The 18017-nt window shown below is 41.2% G+C and overlaps 1 protein-coding gene across 4 annotated transcripts in view; it reads left to right on the top strand.

Annotated features, from left to right (window-relative positions):
- abl2 (c-abl oncogene 2, non-receptor tyrosine kinase) overlaps window positions 1-18011 on the top strand; it is a 37117-nt gene extending 19106 nt beyond the window's left edge. Inside the window, exons 1-11 of one of the 4 annotated variants that reach the window (XM_036211450.1) lie at window positions 4347-4521; window positions 4673-4801; window positions 8801-9096; window positions 9170-9442; window positions 9719-9803; window positions 9887-10064; window positions 10761-10945; window positions 11022-11174; window positions 12994-13083; window positions 13234-13413; window positions 16200-18011. In XM_036211450.1, the coding sequence (XP_036067343.1) occupies window positions 4410-4521; window positions 4673-4801; window positions 8801-9096; window positions 9170-9442; window positions 9719-9803; window positions 9887-10064; window positions 10761-10945; window positions 11022-11174; window positions 12994-13083; window positions 13234-13413; window positions 16200-17926 (3408 nt within the window). In that variant the 5' untranslated portion in view covers window positions 4347-4409 and the 3' untranslated portion in view covers window positions 17927-18011. Of the gene's footprint in view, window positions 1-4346; window positions 4522-4669; window positions 4802-8800; window positions 9097-9169; window positions 9443-9718; window positions 9804-9886; window positions 10065-10760; window positions 10946-11021; window positions 11175-12993; window positions 13084-13233; window positions 13414-16199 lie in introns of those variants that run through there. The other 3 variants (XM_024278910.1, XM_024278908.2, XM_024278909.2) reach the window with 3 other exon arrangements.
- Window positions 18012-18017: the final 6 nt, after the last annotated feature.

Below are 18017 nucleotides of genomic sequence, written 5' to 3'. Positions count from 1 at the left end.
CTTTGTGCATGACCCGATTAGTCGACTAATCGGAAAAAATAATCGGTGATTAGTCGACTATTAAAATAATCGTTTGTGGCAGCTCTATTGTATTGAGATAAACTTTCTTAACAATCAAAGGCTGTAACATAAAATGCCTAACAACAGCCCAAGTGCAAGTGAAGGGCATTTTAAATTCAAAGCTTCAATCAACGTTCAGTAAAATAAAATAAAAAAACATCAAAAATAAAATTTCCATAACACTTTAATGTTCATTTTTTGTCAGGACCAAATCTTTTCCTCCTCTGCTGAACTGCAGTAATAAATGAAATAGAGATTTATCATTGCCAATGAACTTTTGTTTTTTAAAACATTAAAGACTGAGAAAAGATGGATACTCTGTGGATAGTTTGACAGTCTGTTACTGCCGCCGCGTTCTCTGGCTGCAGCTCGATGCAGCGACGTGTCCAGCGGAGCTCACGCCATGAATATGCCGGCAGACAGACCGCTATGCTGGGGCTGGATCACGCTTAAACCTCCAGAACATTTAAAACGTCCCCCGGTGCGCTTGCTGTTCGGATTCGGAACGTCGGGGGTCCGCAGCTCTCGGGACGCGGCACCGGACGCGAGCTGGTACCACCAGACGTGGTACTGGACGCGAACCGGAGCCGGTTTAGGGTGCAGGAGCTCTCCAGGTCCTAGCGCCGGCCGGTTTTAGCTCGCAGCTGGGTGGTTGGAGACCCGCCTGTGTTCTAGTGAGAGCAGCCGGTGAGTTAGGGGGCGGGACGCCCGGACGCGCGGTATGGAAAGGCACGTATGAGAAACATCCGCGATTAATGCGTCAAAAAAATTGTCGGCGTCAAACACACGTCAAAATAATGCGTTTTTAACGTGACAAATCTGACAGCCCTTATATATATATATATATATATATAGTTTGACCAATAAAATCATATTTGTATTGAGATTAACAGCAGTAGTAAATTGGGAAAAAGATAGCTAATAATTTTAATAGTTTTTGTTTGTTTGTTTTTCTTGATTTTTGTTTAACTTTGGATTTGTCTGTGCATAATTCTTAACATGTGTGTATCTTTGGATTTGTGCGTGCGTAATTCTTGATTTATAACTCACACTATACATTTTGTGCATAAACTTTGTGTACTTGCACTTGTGTATTCACATGTACAAAAAATATGAATTCCCCCCCCCAAAAAAAGAAAGCAGCTTAAACCTAACTACACACACAAATCTTTAAAAAGTACGCATCAATTGCCCGATATGCACACACAAAACCGTATGTACGCACACATCTGATGTGAGACTCTTTATGTTGCCAAGATTTGGGTGCAAGTGATGCGTTTAAATGCTGCTAGAATGCTGGGTCATCAGAGTTTTCTTATCAGACGCTTTGAACTAAAATTGTGAATATGTGGTGACAATTTTCCTCTTTTCCCACACTTGTTCCTCTTACATCTGAACTGTTACTTTAGGCTTACTTTAAATTCATGTCTTTTTATCTTTCTTTACATTTTTATTTTAATGAATAATTTACTAGTTCTTTTAAATGTTTCTTATGTAAAGCATTTTGAATTATCTTTTTACAAAGTAAATTTAATGTATATCTAGGAAAAAAGCACTTTTTGACTTGCTTTGATTAAAATGTTTTGTTGGAGAACATTTACTGCAGTAATGTGGAACAGTGTCTTTTATTTTGAAAGTTACCTATATGCACCTTTAGCAAAGCAAAGAAAAAAACAATATTAAATTAGGGAAAATATACTACTTCCTCTTTTTATTTGTATGTTTTTTTATATGAGCAAACCAAGATAATTAATCTTTAATAGTAACAATGACAGATAGAAAACAGTGTTGTGTTTTCTAAGGACATCGTGGGTTTGGTGAGTAAGAAACGGTCCCAAATGGTTCTTTTTGAGTTGAGGGTTGTTGATCTTTCACTTAAACAAATCAGTGGCTTTCAAAAGGACTTAAAGTTGTCCAGGGAAAAGGTTTCTACCATACTGGTCTGCCAGCTGTGGTTGCTTCTTGCATGACGATGTAGAAATGAACACACATGGTGTCATAAATTCTGACAGATGAAAACTAAGGAGCACTAAGACCTCTGTCTGTCCAACCATCTGTCGCTGCCCACAGCTCCGGTTCAGCCCTCATGCTCGTGCACAAACACCACGTTAGGCTTAGGTTTCTCTGAACTATTCACAACACCCCATTACCGCTGAGGGTCCAGACATTTTCTGTCTTCCCTCCTACAGACAGTTTTTGCTGTTAAACTTCATCAGCTGAGGGTGTCTGAGCTTTTTACCTGGACTTTTGGAGATTATGAAGAAAACCACTTTGCTCAGGCCACAGTTTGTTTTTGAGCCCTTCTCGTTGAAGTAGACACAGTTAGGACGGGTGTTTGGATTACCAGCAGGGAAAACAGGGAAGCGTTGTGGACATACTGGTGACCCCCAGAACAGAAGATGTACTGGGAGTTGTGGCTGAGCCAGCTGGCGTCCTGCGCCGAGTTGCAATGTATGCTGCTTCAGAACAAAGGTGTGTGTCAGCATGGGGACGCTGTAGACATGTTTTACTGAGTCATTTGTACTAATCAGAGCTTGAAAAACCTGCTGGTATGAGGAGGATGACATGAGTCTCACACAGGAACTTCAGAAATGTTTGGTTTCAATAAGACGATAAATAATCTGCCCTTGGACTGATAAAGTGTAAATAACTTTTAATAGATGTTAGGAACCAGATTATGGCAACCATGTAAAAAAATGTGTGACGTACTGTTTGTGGGTGCAAATATGTGTTTTTATGATTAGCAGTTATTCAAATGTCAAGAAGAAAGCAACATTTTCTTTTGTTTTCCATTTAATTTATGAAATCTTAAGTAGGCTTCATATATCAAGATATTTTTTTAACATTTTTTATGTTTTTATAGCTTTAAATAAACCAATAAACCAGTTTCTATAAAAAAGGAAGCTTAGAAAAGTATTGGCATTCATGAACTAGAGAAGTTGCATTACCTTCGATAATGCTCGTGTGAATGCTTTTTGCTGAAAGTATTCGCCGAAAAAGCTGAAGCTTCTTCCTGAAAATGTTGAACCAATTTACTTAAATTGCTGAAGGAATTTGCTGAAAATGCAAAAGTTATTTGCAAAATGTTAAACTTGCTAAAAGACCGGAAAATGAATTAAAGATCTATGAAAGAACGCTGAAGTTCACCTAAATTAAAATAGTAAAATAGTATAGTAAAATTGCTTAAAAATCTCTAATACATGCCAGTTTTGCACAAATATTTAGTGTGTTGCTTAAATATGAGCTAAACTCCAAAATAACCTAAAACTCTTCAGTAAACTAAATTAGTGAAAAGGTTAGCCTGTTGCTAAAATAAAAGCTAAGCTCTAAATTAGCCTATAACAACCTCAGTAGATAACAAATTAGCCAAAAATGTTAGCATGTAACTAAAATCTTAGCTTAACTCCCAATTTTTTGAAAATTACTTTAAAACATTAAAACACAGCCCATGAATATATTTAAAGGTTTGTTGCTCATCTACTTAACATTTTGAAATTTGAAAACTTTCTCATTCATTTCCTTTGGGGCATATTTTGCTCAATATTTCAAAAACTATAAAGTTTTTGAATACTAAAAATGCAAACAGTAATGTCCTGAATGAGCTGAACATTTTGATACCAAGATTATTGAAATAGCTCAAAGTATGATAGAGTTTTTACAAGCCGAAAAACCTACGTAAAGGAGAGGGAATGCTTACTAAGCATTCACCCTATTATGTGTGTTTATAACCTGAAACTGTCTTCTCTCATTGTAAAATAAGGAATTTTGTGCGTTTCATGTTTATATTTTGCATACAGAATGTTTTTTGTGTGTTTTTTGACTTAATTTTTGTTAAAAAGTTTGCAAACAGAATCAACTTTTTGCAATAATGACGCCATGATAAGATGCAAAAGTCAAAAACCCAATTTAGGAACGGATTGTAAGAAGATTTCCATCAACTCTGGAGAATTTTAACCGCTAAAGCACACATGTTTTAAATCAATACCTTTATAAAGAGGTAAAATAGTTTTGTCTTTGGCTAAAACAAAGAAATATATCTGTAAATTGGTCATCTTTTTTCTAAGTCCTCCATAATCACGATCTCTGGTTTCAGCAGCTGTTTGAACATGCAGCAGCTGCTGGAGAAGCGCGGCGTGCTCGCTGCTCATTAACTAATCACTGTGTGGGCTGGGTGTTCCTCCTCCTGTCCAATGTGGATCTCCTCCATCCAGCTTGTGTAGCTCCTCCCCTTCTTCCTGCTTAAATGCACATGGAAGGAACACACCCACCTCACATCTCACCTGAACAAAGCAGGGCTTTTTATTGTGGTACAAAAACGGTTCTTTGCAGAGAGTGGATCGGGTCAAGTGATGCTTTTAAGGTGCCTCCAACCAAGTAGCAGCTTTGAAGAGGAGTGGGCGGCTCTGAGTGGTCCTCCTCTCCGTACAGGTTTGAGGCTGGATGCTCATCCTGGACAGACAGGTAGCTCGAGGGTCAGGGAGACGTTAGAAGGGAACATCTTGGTTGATCTGTAGATCAGATGAAGACTTTTATTGTATGAATTGTAGCTCTGGACCTGTATGAACGATGTCTTGCATTTTTCTGACCTCTAAACTCTCCTCTTTCCCAGAAGCTCTGACAGAGGCTGTGCGCTGGAGCTCCAAGGAGAACCTTCTGGGGGCGGCTGAGAGCGACCCTAACCTCTTCGTTGCACTTTATGACTTCGTTGCTAGTGGAGACAACACACTCAGCATCACTAAAGGTAAAAAAGTCAACTTTGAAATAAAGTTTCACATCCTTAAATGTATTGTTTGTGCAGAAGTTACTTGTCACTGTTGCTTCTCTGAGGCCGTCGTTAAGGGATGATCAATTTGCGTCAAAACCTGTTTTCAGCAGCAAATTATCCTGTTTGATTTCCTTGATGTTCTCAGCCACACCCTCTCCATAAACACAGTTTTGGCTGGTTGCTAAGCCGTCCTTATGAAAGACCTGATGAGCGGTACGTCAGCAGCTCATCAAGGAGCTGTTTGCATTAAATCGTAGTAACTCCAGAGGAATGCAGTGTGCCAATCATGCTTACCTCATTGAACAAGAGGGAAACGGATCCAGCATGGAAGTTCAGCCGCACTTATTTCCTCCATTAGCAGGAAACTGAGAAACTTTTCATTCCAATTTTTAAAAGAATATTTTGTTCCAACTTCTTGAATTGTGTGTCATCATTCAAACCTCCTCAGCCCAACAGAGAAGGAGAAAGTCAAACAAATGAACAAATGAATTGATTGTAATTGACTCTTTAACACCTGAGATGTTTATTTGCAACTTTATATACAAAAAATCCTTAATATTCCGTAACTTTTCAATCGTTAATCCGAACAATGTAATTCCAGCAGATTCTGAAGTGGAGAAAAGCAACTTTTGAAACAAATGAACTGAGTTTTGTTGATTGTAATTGACCCTTTAACACCTGAGATGCCACAGACAAAGGTATAATACAAAAATCTTAACTTTTCTACCGAAGCAGAAAACAGCCTGCCCTACTTTTTTTTTTTAATAGTTTTCCCATTTTCTCCTTGTTATAACGAGATAATCAATAACGAAAAATGAAGCTTCCCCTCTCCCTCTCCCGCACTGAGACGACGAGACTTTACCTGTTTTGAGTCTCTTTAGTTTGTGGTTAACAAGAAAAACAGCAGAAGAACCCTCCACAAACTTTGTTTTTAGTCTATTTTTTATATATTAGTGGATCTATGCTCTTTAAACGTCTTAATTCCGTCTCATGCACCAGCCAACACTTCCTTTATTTCCTAAAAAAAGCCTCGAACAAACAGGTTCATTGAGAGAACCCAGAATGTTTTTCTGCATGGTGCGTTCACTGAGCTCCGGACATCAGCAGCAAAACAATGCAGTTTATCAGAGAACTTGTCAAACACCAGAACAAATCCATATCAAATCGATTGATTAAATAGGTTTGACATTTTCTCTGAAAAACTGATTTTTTTTGTAGAAAAATGACAAAAGCAGAGTAGCGGACTGAGCTGGCCCAAGTGGCTGTTTGGGTTCGCTAATGTCCGGAGTTCAGTGAATGTACCATTCGCAGATTGAATTGAATTCTGTCAACCAACCTTTTTGTTTCAAGGTTTTAAGGAAATAAAGGAAGGAGACCTGATGCATGAGACAGAATGAAGACGTTTGAGGGGCAACTTTTGTGGAGTCTTCTTCTGCTGTTTTTGTTGTTAACCACAAAATAAAGACACTTAAAACAGGTGAAGTCTCAGCATCTCAGTGCAGGAAAGGAAGAGAGGGGGGCGCTTCATTTTTCGTTATTGATTATATCGTTATAACGAGAAAACCAAGTTTGTTTTCTTGAGAAAACCAAGTTCATTTTGTCGTTTTCACAAGATTTATATCATGAAAAGGATTAAAAAAAAAAGTAGGGCAGGCGGTTTTTGGCTTCCGTACTTTTCAACCATTAACCGGATCAACATTTCATTAAATGTAATTGACTCTTAAACACCTGAGATCTTATCAATGATCGAATAATGCAAAAAACCTTTAACATGCCCTAAATTTTGCACCGTTAATTAGCTGGAATTACACTGATCGGGTTAATGGATAAAGAGTTACAGTAAGTCAAAGAGCTTTCCAACATTAGAGTGTAATATTAACTGAAACAGAAACCACGTTAATGCCCTCAATCGTAGCTTAAATCAGAGATTTTGCCCCTCCAGCATCTGCAGTCATATGAATCTCCTCTGGAAAAGCAAATGAACAGGACCGGGCAGGCCTGCGTCTTAGACTCGGCTGCTCTTGATGCCAGGCCGGCGTCATCTCCGATTCTCAATGTGAAACAGTTTCTCTCTGAGTGTTTCCGCTCCCTGAAGTCTGGGGGCGCAGACTCAGAGGAGACCGCCGGATCGGTGGGTAATCATCTGTTTAATGTGGTTCCCAGAGGCTGTTTGGCATACCTGCTTTTAGGCTTCTCTTTCTCTCAACTCTTTTCAAGCAAGAATTTTTCGGTCAAGGTTGAAGTTATTTTTAGTTTTTGCTAAAAATTAGCACAAAATTTGAGGTGTTTCATGATTCACAAAACCTGGATTTACCAGATTAACCAGATCAAATGAACTTGTTTCACCTGTTGTGGATCTTTTTCATATATTTTTGTGAGGAAAAAACTATCAAGTCTTAGTCACATGTTTCTGTTGGAATTGGGAAACTGAGAGTATTGTGAAACATAAACTTTTACCCTTTATTTTTTTTATTCTGTTCCCTAATTCCTTTAGTCTTTTCGTTATTTACAATCTGCATCCAACAGGAAGTTCTTAGTGTTCGGCACACCGACGGCTCCTCTCAGCCCGTCGGTCCCTCCACTCCTTCAGCTCTCCCGCACTGACGTCAGGGACAGACAGCAAACCAAGTCCCTACATGTTAGCCCAGCCCTGCCATTGTTGCAAAGAATTTGATCTACTTTCTCTGGCAGGCCGAGCGCTTCCATCACCGTGTTTGGTGCAGTTTTTGTTTGTGGAGGTGGAGCTGCTAGGTAACAGAGGAGGAAGTTGGTGCAATCCTCTGAATGTGAGGGGGTCCTTCTATTTCTCCATCCCTTCTCTAAAATACTTTCATTTAAGTTATAAAGAGAGACAATTTTACCATTGGTCCAGATGAAAAATAGATTTGTAGCTAACTGTCAGTAATGCTTTTTAATGTGAAATGCAAGTTTATTTATAAGAGACAATTCATATTCAAGGGAATTCAAACTGCTGTGCAAAAATATACAAAATTACAAAAGGAAATATGAATCGATTAATAAAACACAAGTAAATTCCTAAAAATCAATAAGATTGAAAGATTGACATCAAAAATATAAAAATCATTAAAAACGTTCCCACACAATAGTTCCCATTTTAAAACGCATCGCTAAATAACAAAGTTTTCAGTATAGATTGAAATATTTTTAGATGAAAGAGTTTCTTCTATGACTTAAATTAAAATGACCTGAAAACATTTCCTTGTCCTTTAGTAAAGATTATCACTTAAATGTTATTGCATTGGTTTACTGACGACGGAGGTTATCAATTTTAAGTTTTTTTCTTTTAACTTTTTATTCTAAAATAAGAAAAGCTTGGTAGTTAAACTGGTTTCAAAATAAGAGTTTGTTTAAACCAGGGGTCTGCAACCTGCAGCTCCGGAGCCACCTGTGGCTCTTTTACCTCTCCATAGTAACACTAAAACACTATTTTTTCAAGTAAGGGTTACTAAATTAGCATTTATTTAATTTAGAATAGTTAAGTTTATAAATTTATAGCTGAGCTCCACCTCAAAGATAAACATGTTCTTGTAGCATTGTAGGATGTATGTTAAGAAAACAAGGTTTTAAATCACATTTCTGAGTATTTCTGTATTCAAATTGTTGTGAATTAAGAGCAGATGAAAAAATGTGGTTTGAAAAAGAACTTATTTGTGACGTACATAAAAAGACACCACAGGCTCCCTGCTCCTCTCCATTCTGATGCATCCACTTGTAGACGACTTGATCCATGTAGGTAATGTTAGCTTGAGGTTGTGAAGGGCTGTAAGCTAGTGGGTGAGCGGGTAACCATAGAAGTGGGGTTGCCCCTCTGAATCCAAGAAAGCAACACAGGTTATAATCATAATTAAAAGACCACAGGGAACGTTTTGAAAATAGATCAGAGTGGGACTTCAGGTTGAGTCTGCTTCCATATCTTTGATTGACAGGATGTGTGGTTTCCCCGTATGTGTCCAGGTGAAAAGCTGCGTGTGCTGGGCTACAACCAGAATGGAGAGTGGAGCGAAGTCCGGTCCAAGAACGGTCAGGGTTGGGTTCCCTCCAACTACATCACACCCGTCAACAGTCTAGAGAAGCATAGCTGGTACCACGGGCCCGTCTCCCGCAGCGCTGCAGAGTATCTTCTGTCCTCCCTGATCAACGGCAGTTTCTTAGTGCGTGAAAGTGAAAGCAGTCCCGGGCAGCTGTCCATCTCCCTGCGCTACGAGGGCAGAGTGTACCACTACCGGATCAACACAGGCACCGATGGAAAGGTACGCCTTTGTCTGGGATGACCGACACCTGACTGGCAAAGACGGTTCAGCTCTAACTGTCTGTCCTCCTCAGGTTTATGTGACATCCGAAAGCCGGTTTGCTACTTTAGCCGAGCTGGTCCACCACCACTCCACCGTACCCGATGGCCTGGTCACCACCCTGCACTACCCCGCACCCAAATGCAACAAGCCCACAGTGTACGGCGTGTCGCCCATCCACGATAAGTGGGAGATGGAGCGCACAGACATCACTATGAAGCACAAGCTGGGAGGGGGCCAGTATGGGGAGGTGTACGTCGGAATGTGGAAGAAATACAACCTGACTGTGGCTGTCAAAACACTAAAGGTTCGGACGCTCCTTCATATTTGCTTTCTTTGTTTGGTGCATTTTCAGGAACTCAAAACATTTGTGTTAGAGCTCCCCCTACAGGTGGTTGTTGGTATTACATGTGACTTTCTCTCTTTAAGTCTGCATGCAGAGTAATATTCTGTTGCATTATTTATGTTTGCTAAATTATACCTGTTCATTTTCTTTAAACATGCAGTCTTTTTGAATGATCTTAAAGTCTTTAATTGAACTTCTGTCGTCATCCTTTGTTTATTCCTATTTGTACGCCAACAGGAGGACACGATGGAAGTTGAAGAGTTTCTAAAAGAGGCGGCAGTCATGAAAGAAGTGAAACACCCAAATCTCGTTCAGCTCCTAGGTCAGTTGTAGTTTTTAACACCTCTTCCATTTTTTCTTTAGCTTTGCTGCAGTCGTCTCACCTGTGTGTCACCTCTGTCACAGGTGTGTGTACTCTGGAGCCTCCGTTCTACATCGTGACCGAATACATGCCGCACGGAAACCTGCTGGATTATTTGAGAGATTGTGACAAAGCCGAGGTGAACGCCGTGGTGCTGCTGTACATGGCCACACAGATCTCCTCTGCTATGGAGTACCTGGAGAAGAAGAACTTCATACACAGGTGGAAGAAGGATTTTCCCTTTTTTTCTTCTTCTTCTTTTTGTCTCATTTTCATCTAGGGGTGCCACGATTAGTCGACTAATAAACGGCTAATTGACTACTAAAATAGCCAACGACTAATTTAATAGTTGACTAGCCATTACTTTATATTATAAAGGGTCAGAATACAGTTTGTTTTGTTTGGCTATTTTGGAGTTTAGCTTATATTTCATCTACATGCTAGCTATTTTGACTAATTTAGGCTTTTTTTTGTTTGTTTGTTTTTTAGGCTATTTTGGAGTCTAGCTAATATTTCAGCTGCAGGCTAGCTGTCTTGGCTAACTTTTGGGCAACTTCAGTTTTTTTAGGATAATTTGGCATTTAACTAATATTTTAGCTGGCTATCAGCTTCAGCATTTTCAGCTGTCTACTTCAGCGTTTTCAGCTATCAATTTCAGCATCTTCATCTATCAGCACTAGCATCTTCAGTGGCCAAATTCAACTTACAACATTCACACTAGCATTATCACAGGTGATGCTATATATCTAGTTTTTAGTTTTGTTTAAAGCTAATGATTAAGATGTGTGCTCTACATCCAGTTTGTCCATGACCCGATTAGTCAACTAATCGGAAAAAATAATCGGTGATTCGTCGACCATTAAAATAATGGTTTGTGGCAGCACTATTCTCATCCTTCCTGTGTGTTTCTGACCTCAGGGATCTTGCGGCGAGGAACTGCCTGGTTGGGGAAAATCATGTCGTGAAAGTGGCAGACTTTGGTCTCAGTCGGCTGATGACCGGTGACACCTACACCGCCCACGCCGGAGCCAAGTTCCCTATTAAATGGACGGCCCCGGAGAGTCTGGCTTACAACACTTTCTCCATCAAGTCAGACGTCTGGGGTGAGAACCGTCACTGCATGTGTCTTTATTTTACTTCATTTGACTCCCTTGTTGATTAATTTTGTTCTTCTTTTAGCGTTCGGAGTGCTGCTGTGGGAAATCGCCACCTATGGCATGTCCCCGTATCCCGGCATCGATTTGTCGCAGGTGTACGATCTTCTGGAGAAAGGTTATCGCATGGGACAGCCCGAGGGATGTCCGCCGAAAGTTTACGAACTCATGAGGGCATGTGAGTGCAAAAAAGGGTTTAGAAGCCATTCAGCAAACACGTTCTCTAAAGACTGAGTCACTACTGTCCTTACGGGTGGAAACGTGCAGGAAAACCATACGACTATGGAGAAAAATGGTCAAATCGACACGAAAATATCAAGATTGTTGACTGTTTTATGAGCCCATAGAGAGAAAATGTTCATGCCGTTTTTTCTATGGGCATACTGGGAGCAACAAGGCATAGTGAACACCTAAGCAATACATAAGGGTAGTAGGGCTGCCACGATTAGTCGACTAATCGACTATTAAATAGTCGACGACTAATTTAATAGCCGATTAGTCGTTACTTTACATTATATGGAGTGTACTAAAGTTGAAATTTATAATGACATGCTGCAAGCTTTTTGGCCTATTTTGGCATTTATTAAGGTTTTTAGGCTAATTTGGAGTTTAGCTAATATTTCAGCTACATGCTAGCTATTTTGGCTAATTTAGGCTCTTTTTGTTGTTTTTCTTTTAGGTTATTTTGGAGTTTAGCTAATATTTTAGCTATCATTTTCAGCAATCAGCTTCAGCGTTTTTAGCTATCAATTTCAGTATTTCTAGCTATCAATGTCAGTGTTTTCAGCTACCAATTTAAGCATTATTAGCTGTCAATTTCAGCGTTTTCAGCTATCAGCGTTAGCATTTTTAGCTATTAATTTCAGCGTTTTCAGCTATCAGCACTAGCATCTTCAGATTACAGTTTTCACAATAGCATTGTCACAGGTAATGCTAAAAATCTAATTTTTAGTTAGTTTAAAGCTAATGATGGTTAAAAAGTGTGTTTTACATCCCACTTTGCGCATGACCCAATTAGTCGACTAATCGGAATAAATAATCGGTGATTAATCGACTATTAAAATAATGGTTTGTGGCAGCACTAAGGGGTAGTGGGTAGTTAACCTTACATATCATAATATAGATTATTTTATATCCCAATAACAATATATATCACAATTAAGTATATTTTCAGGTATTATCTGAAAAAAATTGGCAAAAATGTATGTCATAAGTTTGTGCAACTTCTATTATCCTTACAAATACTTTTCGATACGCTTACCACACATACGACAATGGTACGTTTCATTAGAGACGGCCAGACGAGCTTCATGAATCCTGTGTGCTTCCCTCTATACTACGGTCACAAATACAACTGCCACCGAGCGATGGGGAGGCATCAGCAGAATTTTGAAAATCGTTGGCGTGGTTGTGAATGTAGACGGTAGCAAAAAGCGTGCAGAAAGGCCCACTTTTTATATACTACCTGCTGGCTCTGGATGGAGACAGTCCCACATCGTCCAATCAGAGTCGCCCGATTGCATAATGGCGTCATCCCCACCTGTCAGTGGACTGCCACCACACAATCTCCAAATGTGCCTGGGCGGCCACTGACTGATGTCAACTTTTAGAGAAAAATCGTCTGGTGGTCTTAACATTTTCATGTAAAAATACAACTGCAGCCTCCCGATTACAAATGCCACCACACGCCCACCTTCTGAATTAGCTAAAAAAAAAAAACTTGCATTTAGGTCGCCGCATAGGTGGCATTTTGTTATATCTGACTTAAAAACACATAAAAAGATATTAGATACATTAAAAGAGAAGGATCTCTATTGTCACATTTTATTCCTAATGTTTAATTTAGTAGTAAAACTACACCAATGGAAAAAGTAATTTTGCAACTTGTGCGAGAACTTCCTGTCATGTGATCGTCGTTTCCTGTTTAAAAAGAATTTCTCAGTAAAGACATGTCACATGTAACCCTAACTAACCCTCCTGTTTTCATTGTTCTCCAGGCTGGCAGTGGAATCCTCTAGAAAGACCTTCGTTTGCAGAAATCCATCAAGCTTTTGAGACGATGTTCCACGACTCCAGCATCTCTGAAGGTATAAAAGCATGGAGAGGATTTGTTTTATTCCAATCCTGTTTCTAACTTTATGCTCCTGACTCTGTTTTTTTAAGAGCAAATCCAGAAAAGAAAAACCTGAAAACTGTTGTGTGATGTTGGTCTGACGTTCCCGTTTGTGTGTTTTCAGAGGTAGCAGAGGAGCTCTGTAAGACGGAGTCGCGGCAGAGTCACAGCGGCCCGCTGCACTCCTTCGGCCACGACATGCCCCTGCTGCCCTCCAAGTCCCGCTCGCTCCACAAGCACACGGAAAACAAGGAGAACATCGAGGGGGGGCTGGACGCTCGCTCCGACCCCGGCGGCCACTCAGGTACGGCCTATCACGCCACTGTCCACCTGTCGGCCGCGCCGCTTGATCCCACAGGTGTGTCGGCGGACGGCGACTCCCAGAAGACCCTGCAGCGTCGGCAAGCTCGCCGCCTGAGAAGAAGAGCCGTGATTTTCCCAAACGACTGATCCGCACAGCCCCACCTACTCACTCTGTTCAGTGGCTACAGCAACACCCTTTCAAAATAAAAGAATGAAACAGCTGTGTAAATATGTGATGGTTTAAATACTTGCAGAAATCCTGTCTCACTTTTAAACTTTTATTTTATTTATTCTGAGCGGTTTTGGTTCTTCTGCACAATAAATGATTCAACGCATGAATTTAAATCTCATTTCTTTAGTAATTAAAATCCTGTTTTAGAGGCGTTTTCCACTCACTCACTGCTGTAATGAATGTATGTATCTAACTTTGTTACCTTATTGTTGAATTTTTTTTAAATAATTTTTCAATTCTGTCATATAAATGCATGGTCACACAATTTCACATCTTTTTGTTTATTTATTGGTATTTTTGTATCTATGACACTGTGCTGCTTTGCTAACATGATTTAGTATAAATTGAATCATTGATTGGTTGATTGATAAATGTGGTTTATTTCAAGTATTAGCTGTAGATAATACAAGAAAAACATGTATATAACTCATTACAGAGATAATAAAATGCATTGATTAAAGGAAAACAGACAAACAATAACACACTTCAGTCACATTTAATTTATTAAATGTAAGAAATATGAACTTAACTCAAGTAGAGTTTGTTTTATTGCTTTGAAGGATATATATCTCACCCCTGCTGAGTTATTTCATTTTATAGTTTTCAAAAATAAAAGTCTAAATAAATTATCTAAAATAAACATGGCTGAATAAAGTATGTTTTCTCCCTGTTGTTTCCTGAAGTAAGAAATACATCTTTTATCTAAATTATGCCAAATCTGAATATTAAATGGCAATAATAAAACATCTTTCTACCTTTAAGTGCAAACATTTCACCCATCTTTTAGCAATTTTCTTTCACTTCCTGTATAAGAGAAAAATGTTTGACTTCCTGCCAAATTATTAGCCTTTTAACCCCTTCATGCCAACTGATGCACATATTTATTAAACCACTTCCGCTTTAAAATAACCTTAATTTAGCACAAGGGTGTAAAAATCCATTCCTCGAGGGCCGGTGTCCTACATGTTTTCCAACTAACCTGCCATTCAGGCTCCTCATTGGCTAAACACACCTGATCCAGGTAATCTGCAGCAGATAAGGCAGGATTTCTAGAAAACCTAGAAAGGGGTTTAAAATGTGATTTTGAGGTCTGAATTCATCTCTGGAGGAGTGGGATGCTGAATTATTTCTCTCTTTTGTAGATGATGTCATGTTTGACTGCTAAGTTCATATGGAAATGTCTCAAAATTTTAAATTCTTCAACTGAAATACTGGTAACACTAGATGAGGTGCTGCAAAAAAACTATATAACGTAAACAAATATATTTAACACATTTGTTAAGCTTGTAAATAGTTTATTAATTTGGATTTTGTAGCAATTATCTCATTTTAGATGTTAATGAATCCTAATAAATATGTTAATAAACTATTGTGCCAATAAATGTCTTAACACATTATAACATCCTATAGCCTTCACTGAAGGCTTTAATGTTTGTTAGCGTGTTATTAAAACGTGTTAAGGAATCTTATTATAGAGTTTTACCCATCTTCCCACTTTTGTGTTTGTAAACATTTCACCCAACTTTTAGCCATTTTCTTTTACTTCCTGTATAAGAAGAGAAACGTTTGACTTCCTGCCTAATTATTCGCCTTTTAGCTTCTTGATGTCAAACCACTTTGGGTCCAAAATAACCTCAATTTAGCACAAAGGGCCCCAAATCCAGGCCTCGAGGGCCGGTGTCCTACATGTTTATTTTTAGCTAAACGCACCTAATCCACGTAATAAGCAGCAGATTAGGCATGATTTCTGGAAAACCTAGAAATAAATACAGGCATCAAGGAGTTAAAATTAGATTTTGAGGTCTTAAATCATTTCTGGAAGTGTTAGATGCAGAATTTTTTTTTCTTTGGGAAAATCCGGACTCTCTTATGTAAATTAATTAATATTTTGCTGCTAAATTCTTACGGAAATGGGATGACTTTGCTCAAAATTGTCCTTTATTCTCCTAAAATGTTGGTAACGCTGCTCAATGTAATGTTGACAAAAAATAGTTAATAAATTTTTAATCTTTCAAATAGTTTATTAATTTGGCCTTTGTAGAAAACGATCTCACTTTAGATGTTAATGAATCTTGCTAAGTATGTTAATTAACTTTATTTTGCTAATTATGCTAACAAATATGTTATTAACACTTTAATAATGTTTATTAATGTGTTATTAAGGCTTGTTAAGGAATCTTATATAATATTGTCAAAGAATCTTATAAATTGTTACGGAAATGCTTTTTTTTGATCCTCACTTTAAATTTTTATAAGTATGTTAATGAACTTTATTCAGCTAATTGTGCTAATAAATGTGTTATAAACATTTTAATGTTTGTTAATGTGTTATTAATGCTTATTAAGGAATCCTATTATATTACTGAAATGCTGAAATTTCTTTGATGTTCATGAGTTTTAACTAATAGAAAGTCTGGCTATTAAATAATATTTGAAATTTGCTGATGAAAAAGGGGCGGAGCCCCAACCTGTTTCTTGTTACTCTCAGAATTAAAGATGGTTGGATTCAGATTTTGTTCATGTTTATGATCCTTTTTTTCTCCTCCTCCGTCCAGGCTGGGCGCCACCGTTGCTCGGCGGCGATGGCCGATTTGGCAGCTCCCCGGCGCTCCCCAGGAAGCAGCAGCCGCGGGACAAATCTCCCGGCAGCCTTTTGGAGGACGCCCAGGACATGGGTACGTTCACCAGAGACCGCAAGACCGGCTTCTTTAGCTCCTTCATCAAAAAGAAGTCGTCGTCCTCCTCCTCGCAGACGTCCCAGCAGCAGAACCTCCCCACGCCCCCCAAGAGAAGCAGCTCCTTCCGGGAGGAGACGCAGCCTCACAAGAAGTACGAGCCCACAGCGGACTTCAGCGCTCCTCTCCCCCTGCCGGACGGCGTCGGGGGGTTCTCTCCTTCCCACTCCCACGGGGAGCCCAACCAGACGCAGTCCCGCTGCTGTGGTGCAGCGTTCGGCCAGAAACCCTCCAGCGGAAGCTTCAGTTCGCAGCTGACCAGCGGGAGCAGCTGGGGGGGGCTGGCCGGCTTTTTCACCCCGAGACTCATCAAAAAGACGCTGGGGCTGCGCACCGGGAAGACGGCCTCCTCCGAGGACGGCGGTAGTTTAGGCACAGGACCAAAGCCTTTCCCGAGGTCCAATTCTACCTCCTCCATGTCGGCGGGACTGCCGGACCTGGAGCGCATGGCGCTGACCTTACCCAGAAACCACAGCGCCAAGCCCCTCCTGGAGAGGACGGCCTCCACCACCTCCCAGCCGGAGAACGGGGCCGCCAGGACCTCCGAAACGCTGCTGAAGAGGATGGACGAGGGCACGGCGCAGATCAGGGAGAGGCCCAAAGCCAAGCTGCTGCCCCGCGGGGCCGCCGCCAGGGCACCGGGGGTCGGAGGGGAGGCAGGCTCTGACGGCAGGACCAGAGAGGGGAAGGAGGACAGTCCGGGTCAAAGCTGGTCCTCCCCCTCTAAGAGCTCCGGTTCCAGCACCCACAACCACAAAGTTCCCGTCCTGATCTCCCCCACCCTGAAGCACAGCCCCGCCGACGTGCACCTGGTGGGGCTGGACTCTCAGGGGAACCGCTTCAAACTGCTGTCCGAGAGCCAGGGGGACAAGGACCGCCCCCGGCTGGTCAAACCCAAGTGTGCTCCACCTCCACCTCCCACCCTGCGCAGCCTGCAGCCCGCCTCCAGCGGCGGCGAGGACCAAGCGCCCGCAGAGATGAACGGAGACACGCTGAAAGGTCACAGGTCGGGGCGAGCGTCCGGAGGAACGAGCAGACCGTCAGTGCCACCACCTCAAGTGCCTCCTGCTTCTTCCTCCTCGTGCCCCGCCAGCGCCAACACAACCCCCACCAAAATGGCCAACGGCGCCGCCACCACCACTGCTTCCTTGCACATAGCGACGCCCGTCAGTTCGAAGGGCGCCTTGCGCCGCGTCCGGCAGCAGGCGGAGCGGGTCCCCTTGGAGCGGGTCAGCCGGGAGGCCCTGCTGGAGTGCGCTGAGGGACTGAGCAGCGCGCTCCACGCCAGCTCCGACAGCCCCTCCAGCAGCCAGGTTCTGGACGCCGGCCACCAGCTCTTAGACTACTGCTCAGGTTACGTGGACTGCATCCCTCTGACCCGGAACAAGTTCGCCTTCCGAGAGGCTGTGGGCAAGCTGGAGCTCAGCCTGCAGGAACTCCGAGCCTCGTCCTCCACGAGTGGGGGGCCGAGCAACGTGGGGCCCAACGCCGTGTTGGACAACCTGCACAGCTGCATTAAAGAGATCAGTGACGTCGTCCAGAGGTAGCCACTGTGACGTCACTGATCCCCACTCTGGACACTCGGCAGTTTTTCACGGACCTGGTTCTAACCATAGCTTTTTTTTTTTTTTTTTTTTT

The sequence above is a fragment of the Oryzias melastigma genome, linkage group LG4 (assembly GCF_002922805.2).
Source record: "Oryzias melastigma strain HK-1 linkage group LG4, ASM292280v2, whole genome shotgun sequence".
Classification (NCBI taxonomy): domain Eukaryota; kingdom Metazoa; phylum Chordata; class Actinopteri; order Beloniformes; family Adrianichthyidae; genus Oryzias; species Oryzias melastigma.
Note: the sequence above shows the minus strand (reverse complement) of the source record. Positions and strands in the feature narration are given on the sequence as shown.